Source organism: Candidozyma haemuli (assembly GCF_002926055.2).
Source record: "Candidozyma haemuli strain B11899 chromosome Unknown F_2014730914, whole genome shotgun sequence".
NCBI classification, from domain to species: Eukaryota; Fungi; Ascomycota; class Pichiomycetes; order Serinales; family Metschnikowiaceae; genus Candidozyma; species Candidozyma haemuli.
The window spans coordinates 117,809-126,829 of record NW_020289912.1 but is presented as its reverse complement, the minus strand read 5'-3'; the positions used below and the strand labels follow the sequence as shown (position 1 = coordinate 126,829).

General features: G+C 47.0%; 3 protein-coding genes across 3 annotated transcripts; all 3 read left to right on the top strand. All coding sequences in view use genetic code 12, as the record gives it.

The window, feature by feature from the left end:
- Positions 1–2,701: 2,701 nt before the first annotated feature.
- On the top strand, positions 2,702–3,655 carry CXQ85_003760 (uncharacterized protein; the record flags this gene model as incomplete). Its single annotated transcript, XM_025487394.1, has 1 exon — positions 2,702–3,655. The coding sequence occupies one exon, from the start codon at positions 2,702–2,704 to the stop codon at positions 3,653–3,655; it is 954 nt and encodes a 317-aa protein (XP_025344410.1).
- A 507-nt stretch (positions 3,656–4,162) lies between these two features.
- Positions 4,163–6,545, top strand: CXQ85_003759 (uncharacterized protein; the record flags this gene model as incomplete). The annotated part of the gene is made up of 2 exons (XM_025487393.1): positions 4,163–5,009; positions 5,707–6,545. The coding sequence occupies 2 exons, from the start codon at positions 4,163–4,165 to the stop codon at positions 6,543–6,545; spliced, it is 1,686 nt and encodes a 561-aa protein (XP_025344409.1).
- Positions 6,546–7,506: 961 nt separating this feature from the next.
- Positions 7,507–8,997, top strand: CXQ85_003758 (uncharacterized protein; the record flags this gene model as incomplete). Its single annotated transcript, XM_025487392.1, has 1 exon — positions 7,507–8,997. The coding sequence occupies one exon, from the start codon at positions 7,507–7,509 to the stop codon at positions 8,995–8,997; it is 1,491 nt and encodes a 496-aa protein (XP_025344408.1).
- Positions 8,998–9,021: the final 24 nt, after the last annotated feature.

Below are 9,021 nucleotides of genomic sequence, written 5' to 3'. Positions count from 1 at the left end.
GCGTTGGGCTGGTGCTGGACATTCTGTATGAAGCAAAGAAAGGGAGAGAATTGCTACAGCCAGTTTTACTCTACAGATAGTTCAGATATTATGTATGTTAACGAAAAGTATCAACATTTTTTTGGAGTGGTTGAGAATGGCGGACTGACTTGTATTGCGATAAGCGTATGTGTTGGCCAATAATGCAGTTTGTGTAATCATGAACGCATTCCATCAAACCCCATTCCCGTAACTTTTAAAATCAACAAAAAAAAGAAAGATAAGCAAACCTAGGGTAAAGCCATTTCTGGCTACGTGTTTGAATATTCGAGTATGCAAATAGTCAAAGGTGTATTTGACCGGTAGAACATCCACACAGAGGAAGCCTAGCAAACCGTTGAAATTTCCATCATTTCGATAATCAGTCCCAATAAAGGTCGCCTTTCTTTATGGCAGGAAGGCAGCATATGCCAAGAGGCAAACTCGTTGCAAGACGTGGTATGTCAAATACACTTGTCCTCAAACTTCCCTAGGATCAGCTCTGTCGTTGAGCGCTGCATCATAGAACCCCTTCCATTCATTTCTTTTTTGTTTCCATCTGCTTGCCGTTTCTTTCCAGCATCTTGGATCACCTAATACAGCCATAGCAGAGCAAGCGCCTCCTAACAACAAGAACCCAAACGTGAACAAAATTGCCAAAGGAAAAGGCTCAATGAATTCGACATATTCAATCCAAATGAATTCAAGCACCATAAGGAAAACGAAGCCTGCAAGATGGAACCCTTGTCTTCTAAGACTGTGCTCTTCATAAAACAGTAATATGGAAGTATCTGGAACAGCAAAGTATATCCATGGTATCATTGCAAAAGCGTATGTCTGGTAAGCACTTTGACGCCATACCTTCGGCAAGCTGAGAGCTATACAGTACCCAAAAACGACGGAACCTATAGTAATTAGCGTCGAAAAGGCTCTCTTACGGCTCCGATACTGATAGCGAGTAATGGGAAACAAACATCCAGCGAATACAACACCTCTTCTTTCAAATATACCAGCTAGAGTTGCGAATGAGATATTACCAGAACCAACATACATATTGGCAAGGACTGACCAGATCGCCAAAAAGAAGAATCCAGCGAGGAGCATAGGTTTATACCCGAATATATGGGGTAAAGGTACGCCATTGAAGAATGCAGCTACCAAGTAAAGAACAATCCAAACTGGCCATATGAGATATGGTAGACCCATCTCTGTCCTAATGGGAAAGACTTGAATTGAAAAGCCGTTCAAAACGACCGTAATCAAGAAACATATCGACTTGAACGTTGACTGCTGTTGTGTGTCGATTATTTCAGTTTTCTCCATTTAATATCAAACTAGATGTTAAAGATTATGGATGGTTATAGCCGTGTCGGAACTCGTAACCACTCTGTGTGACCTGCATATAGTCCGATGTTGCGGCTCGTCTAAAAAAGCTGCAGGAAATCACCTCTAGTATATGGAAGTAAGGACATTCACTGGAGGTGTAAAAGAACAATTGTGATTGTAGAATGTCTTCTTATGGGTGTTGGAATAGTTAGCTTGTTTTGGAAATACCACGTGAGAAGTGTGGTATAATGAAACCTCGAGGAAAAGTACCCAGAGAACTGAGTAGTCATGTGTTCATGGACAACCGAAAACCTTCAAAGAACGGCACTATGAGACCAAGAAAAATTCGTATATCCTAACCAATCCAGAAGAACTGCGTGCCAGGGCACAAAATGTGGTGGTTGTTGAATACAACTGCAAACCATCAACAAAAGTGTTATATACACTCCTGGACTCACTAAGTCCAGCAGAAGAACAAATGTCAAACCATTCTTGTGCAGATACTCGAAGATTTATACAGAAGTTTCTTATCCCAGAGGGCTGCCGTTTCGGGAATCGAAGCTTTTCCGTATTCCCAATGCTAGAGGTCGCCAGGGCATTCAAACCAAAGTCGTGCACGTGACCGTACGACAAATCCAGCCCTAAACCAATCAACCAAGCCATTGAGTGATCCCAGAAGCCAGGTAACAATATAAAAACAACAAACTTCCAGTCCCCATTCTAACATTCTTTATCCATATCCAGAAAAGTACCCCCTGTTTTCCTGCACGTCACCAAGCCACATCCCTCCAGCATATTCCTCCAACTCTACACACCAACGCCAGAAAAGCCCATCAACATCCAAGAAAAACAAAGAGAAAACACCCTCGCCGTAGCTTCCCTAAATCACCCATTGCTTCTGTCTCTGCCTCCAAAAAAGGAGCCAAACAAATCACAAGGGGTTCATTCGAGCCCAATGTATGGCAGCTTAAATCAAAGGCAAGCAATCAGCAGGTAATTTAAGACAACATGGGGTGATAAAACGGAGGCCCCTGTCTCTCCGTTCGTCCGGTGTGACTCGATGCCACAAAAGTTCTACCTTCCCTTTTATCACCTTTCCCTATATAACCGTTTCAGATTTGCCATTATTTTTACCCATTACAGGTCCAGAACCGGGGGAATATGGTCCGTATTTATACCAATTTGTGTCAGAAGCGCTTCCTGTATACAACACTCAAAACAACTGAAAAAAAAAACACATACATCGTCCTGCATCGCCATACAAGGCCTTGCATAACCCTGCTTGACCGACGACTCCCTTGAAAATCTGTAAGAAGTACTTCCTTCTTTTCCTCTGCAAAAAAGAATAAAACACAAAATGGCCTTCTTTGACTCGGTGGAAAGTCTCCCCTCCACCGACAACTACTTCTCAGACACTGACTCCATCAGCGACGTTGACTCCATCACTGAGGCTGAAGACCGCATTACTAGCAGGTACTGTTCCAGAAGGTTCAAAGTGTGGCAAAGAGGAAAGGAAAAGGAGCAGATCAAGGGGTACGCTGATTGGCTCAGAGAGGAAAGAGAACTTTCTGGCGAAGATTATGGGAAGTTGAGGAGCTTCATGAGATCGGTTTATAAGAAGGAGGTGGCGCTTATCGCCATTGACTTTGAGGCGTGGGAGAAGGATACCGAGTTGGTCACTGAGATTGGAATTTCCATCTACGACCCTATGAAGCAAAAGGGGGCGTTGATTCCGTTTATCCAGCTGTCTCATATCATTATCAAGGAGAATGAGAAGAGAAAGAATGGAAAGTATGTGCCCAACCATACGGCTAACTTCAATGGAGGCAGAAGTTTGGTGATGTCGCTTGCTGAGGCTGCCAAGGGCATCAATGACATTATTGCGCTGAACAACCTCCCAAACAAGAGCCACGGCGCTGGTGTTTGCTTGGTGGGACACGGCATGTCCCAGGATTTGAAGTGGCTCAAGGATATGGGCGTTGACGTTGGATGCGCCGGCATCATAGACACCCAGGAAGTACTTTCCTATACACACGATAAGAAGGTTTCCAGTTTGAAAAAGGCATTGAGACTTGTTCGTCAGCCATGTGCCTTTTTGCATAACGCTGGTAACGACGCTTATTACACCATGTTGCTTTGTCTCTGTTTGGCCGATCCGTTCTACCGTTTGACGGCTGAGATTGACGATAGAAAGACGATGAAAAACTTTAAGGCTGCTGGCTCCGAACCTAAGGAGCATCACAATATAAGTAAGAAAGTGATTGGTTCCGTTCAGAGATTGAAGCAGTACCTTAAGCGCCAACCTCTTTAGATGCTGGGGAGGTGATTCGAAGCCTTACCCTGGCTAATTGCCTTGAGCAACACAGAACTAAATGAAATTATGGACAAATTTCAGCGTAGAAAGGAGGGCTGGCTGGGTCTTGAAGGGTGGTTTTGGTGGTATAAAGACACCAGTCTTTCATGAATACCTTCCAAATACTGCCACCGCCGAAGCTCTACATGGCGTTTGACTGTTTCCTCCATATCTTGGCACGGAATCCATTGCGCATCTTGTACTATACAAGGCACTATGGCTGCAAACGTACCCCATCAGAGTCAAGGTCTATGGAGGTTGGACGTTGAACCCCGCCTTAAATTTCCAGGCTTTCCCTATAAATTCCACCCTCTTTCTGATTATCTGAACCCACAAAACTCCATTTTCCACATCTTCTCTTCTCACCATCACCATCTATCTGCTACACTATAAGGCTCGATGTCTTCGCACATATTTCATCCGGGACAAATTTTCTTTAAACCACAGTGTTTCCCCGAAAGCGCCATGGACAACCTCCAAAGACGTTTGTACGATAAAAAAAGCTTCTACAATTACGTGAAAACGTGTTTCCCCAAAGAAAAGGACTTGATCGAAGAATATGTGGAGTACCTTGGAGAAGAAGCTGAACTTGATCCAGACGAGTGCAACCGAATGGAGGCGTTCATGAAGGCTGTTTTCGATAGGAAAGTGGCTCTTGTTTCTGTGGACCTTGAGTTTTCAATGAAAAAGCTGACCAGGGTCACAGAGGTGGGCGTTTCCGTCTACGATCCATGGTCTCAGAAAGGCAGTTTGCTTCCGTTCGTTCAGCTGTCTCACATTATTGTCAGAGAGAACCAGCCTTTCAAGGATAATACATACGTTCCTGACCATACAGACTTCTTCAATGGCGGTAAGAGTGTGGTGATGAGCTTGCACCATGCTGCTCATGCGCTTAACCTTATCATTGAGCAGAACACCATGGATGGCAATCCTAGAGGGTCAGGAGTGGCTCTTGTGGGCCACGGCATGGACCATGACTTGTTGCTTCTTCGTGATATGGGCGTGGACTTTGGTGTGGCCAGTATCATGGACACTCAGGATGTGCTTGCTTATACGCATGGAGCTAGGAACGCTAGTTTGAAGAATGCTTTACGACTTGCTCGTATTCCGTTTGCTTTCTTGCATAACGCTGGAAACGATGCCTACTATACGTTGTTGCTTAGTCTTGCGTTGGCAGACCCTGTTTACCGTCTTCTGTCGGGGCTTGACAGCGAGGACAGCAAGGACAGGTTTGCCAGCCAGAAATCTACCAGGAACGAGCCTCCAAATACCAGTTCTAAGGTGCATTTGAAGAATGCCACGAAGTTTTTGGGTTTCCATAAGAACCCGCCTCTTTAGGCCAGACAGGTGAGAACCGTGGAAAGTTCTCTGGTATACCGATCCAACAACAGAACTAGATGACTGCCAGGGGGCAGTCCATTAGACTTACGAGAGGTGATTTGTCTTGACAATTGACATTCGTTCAGTATGGGGTCGCTGGCTGGCTGGCTGGCTGGTTGGTTGGCTCGCTGGCTGGCTGTCAGGCCGAGGCTCGGAGACATTTCACAACACCACCCTACAATGACAATCTCCTCGAGCCATAAACAGCTCCAAATCCCACCTCCTCTTCTTTATACCCACTCGATCCATTTATCGAGAAAATACACCTCATTCGACCTTTCCCCACAAACCCCATACTTTGAAACACAAGTATACACTCTGAAACACAAGTACACACTCTGAAACTCGCGGGCTGGCTGTATCCTTCACCTGAAACTCCCCCAACACTATTTAAGTCCCCATTCCCCTGGACCAAAAGTCCTCGACATAAACCTTATCTGTGTAATTAGTCCATTTTAAGTAAGGTGGACCAACGCGGTAACACAAAACGGCTGAAAAAAAAAAAAGATAGAATACCTACTACACACTACATTCGTTCAGCCAGCACTTCAATCATGGAATTCATAAAATGGGTCTTTGGCTACCAATCGCCAGACCCTGAGCAAGAGAAAACCACTAAGAAACAAAAGGACCTTCCTTCAACCAATTGCTCTACCAGGATAAGTACAAAGACTTACACTATGTCAATAGCATATGGGAAGGGGAGCTTCGTGATGCCTACTCGAGAAAGATAAGGGCTCCACATATTCTCCAGGAGATTAACAAGGTTTATGATGAGCAGATGGTGCTTATTTCTATTGATGTCGAGGCGTTTGAACGGGACCACTCGGTGGTGACTGAGGTTGGAATCGCTGTGTATGAGCCCAAGAGCCTGAGAGGAATGGTAATGCCGTTTATCCAGCTGGGGCATATTGTCATTGCAGGGACAGAGGACGTTAGAAATGGAACGTTTGTTGCTGACCATAAGGATTTTTTTAATGGCGGGAAGACGCTTACTATGGATCTTCATAGTGCAGCACAGGCCATCAAGGATTTGATTCTGAAGCATACACGGAAAGGCACGAGGTACGGAACCGGCGTTTGCCTTGTGGGCCATGGAATTGGACAGGACGTGAAATGGTTGAAGCACATTGGCGTTTCCATTGGCAGTGCTCGTATTCTTGATACCCAGAAGTTGCTCTGTATGACTCACGGCAAGAAGGGCTCGAGCTTGAAGAACGGTTTGAAACTTGTTCGCCAGCCGTGTGCGTTCTTACACAATGCTGGTAACGACGCTTACTACACGATGGTGCTCTGCCTCTGTTTGGCAGACCCACTTTACCGTGTGGCAGCAGCAGTGGATGGAAAGCAGACCATTGAAACATACAAGCAGCAGCCGCTGACGAAGCACGATCCACCTAACGAGGCAACAAGGGTAGATGCGCTGACTAGCGCTGAGTTTTTCAAGTACCTTGAACAGTCATTTTAGGGACAACAGAAAAACTAAGTGTTGATAAACAGCGGTGGTAATACAGGAATATAAGGTAATCTGTGGTGATTCCGGTAGTTCGAGAGGGCTCCAGACCTCTCTGGTGGGCCCCTTCTGGTGGGTCCCCTGGCATCTCATGATGGTATGCCCTAAGGTACGTTTTGCCCTGACGTCTTCATGAGCAAGATCTTCCAGGGACAACCCTGGCCACAATAGTCTATTCAACCCACAATGGCCTGTTTCGGAAGGAGACAAACCTGGAAGTAAGCTTCCCCAGAAAGGAGCGAAGCCATTCCCTCTGGAAACCACCCAACGCTAAACCGTCAACGCTAAACCGTCAACCCTAAACTTCCCACACCATAAACTTCCAAAACACTACTTTCGCCCGTCACCCCGTCACCCCAACCCTTTTGCTCCTACTTCACCACCACTAGCGTCCAGCTCTAGGCCTCTACTAATGGCTGCAAAATACCCCTGGCAAGTCGCGTCAAGGCGCATATACTTGTGTCAAGCTCCCCTAGAACAAAGCAACTCGCCTACTTTAAAAAGAGCCATTACGGCCCAAAACAGCTTAATTTAGGCCTGCTGCCGGTTCTAGATTGGCTTGCATCCGAAAATAGCCACGAGAATAACGGGCCCACAGCCTTATTCGCGTTGATGGGTAAAACGCGGTTTTTGGTGATTTTTTGGCGTTTTTCGCAGCCATTGATTACCTACTATACTAAAAGACTGCTTGGACGCCACAGGCACCAAGTCTAGACAAGCCTCCTCCTTTTGCTTGCGTCTTTGAGGAACCTTGGCCTAGTGTAGGCGGCTTGGCCTGGTTTATTTGAGTCTATCTCGCGTTCGGAACCCATGGGCTCCGCCGCAACGGGCCCCTTGCTGGTGGTGGTTGATGGCTGCAAACTTATAAAGAGGTGTGGTTTCCTTTTTATTTTTTTTTTTTTTCTTTCGTTGATCAATGCTTTCTGTCTTTGCTCTTCTGTTCATTGCGCTTACTTGTGACGCTCTTACGTTGCCTTCGGGTGGTTTCAGCTCGCTGCCTGAACAGGCTCCTAGTGTCTGGCAACCAACATCCAGTTCCACTCAATCAACGAGTTCTGTGGCTACGGTGGGTTTTTCTGCTGCTCCTTCAAGCCCAGCATCTTCTTCAAGCTCAACTGGTGCTAACTCGAACCCAAACGGGTACCAGGACCAGTTCCAGGGGAACCCTGCTGCTCAGCAGGCCTCTAGTCTGTCTGAACCTCAGTTTGTCCAGTCTAGTTCTTCCCAGACTGCTTATCTGAGCTCTCTGGCTCAGGGCTACTCTGCTGATCGTTTTGACGGCTCTCCACAGTCGTCTAGTGGATCGCTGCCTTTCCAGGCCCTGCCTTTCCAGACTCTGTCTTACCAGCCTTCCCTGGCTCCACCTCTGGCTCCTTCTCTGGCTGCTCCTTCTTCGCTGGCCCAGTCCTCCTTCCAGCAAGCCTCTCTTGAGGCACAGCCAGCGCTGTCTTCCCAGCCTGTTGCCTCGTCGTCGTCGCCATTCTCGTCGCCTGCTGCTATCCCTAGTCTGAGTGCCCCATTCAGCTCTAGCGCTTTCCTGTCACAACCTTCTAGCTCTGTGGAACAAAGCTCTCTGGAAGAACTGTTCTTTTCGGAACCTAGCTTGGCTGCCAGCTCATCAAATGATGAATCCAGCTTTGCGTCGTTTGGCAACTCGACTTACCAAACTACCGTGGTTACCACGAAACCTGTTACCTTGAACAATGGCCAGCATGGTGGTGCTACCACCGTTTACACGACCGAAGTAGTTACCCAGGTGGTGACTGTGAATGATGGTGGTGCCCAGGCCACCGGTGCTGGTTCTTCTGGCGGTTCCTCTCCTGGTGGAGACTCGCCAAATGCTGGTAATAATAACGACGAAGCACAAACCACTGGTTCCCCTGACGATACTGGCTCCGGCGGTTCTGGTGGTTCTGGTGGTGGTGCTGGCTCTCCTGGTGATGATGCTGGCTCTCCTGGTGATGACGCTGGCGGTGACCAGACTACTCAAACTGTCATTCGTACAATTACACTTGACGATGCAGCTCCTACTGGCTCTTCTGGAAACGATGGCTCTTCTGGAAACGGTGGTTCTGGAAATGGTGGTTCTGGAAATGGTGGTTCCGGCTCTGGCTCTGGCTCTGACGATGGTCAGCCAGGAGATGGCTCTGGCTCTGGCTCTCCAACTACTGACACGCCTGTTTTGCCTTCTTCGCCTGGTCTGGGAGGTTACGGTAACAACAACACTGTTTCTTCGAACAGCTCCAACTCTACTCAGAGTCTCACTTCTTTGCCAAACAATGAATCACTGGGTAACTCAACAGCTACAAGTGGTTCTAGCTTTGCTCTGAGTTCTGCAACCATTTCTGGTGGAGTCCAGCTCCCTAACCAGTCTAGCTCTCTTCCTGGCGCCGAAGCCTCTTACTGATTGAGTACATACGGATATGAATAC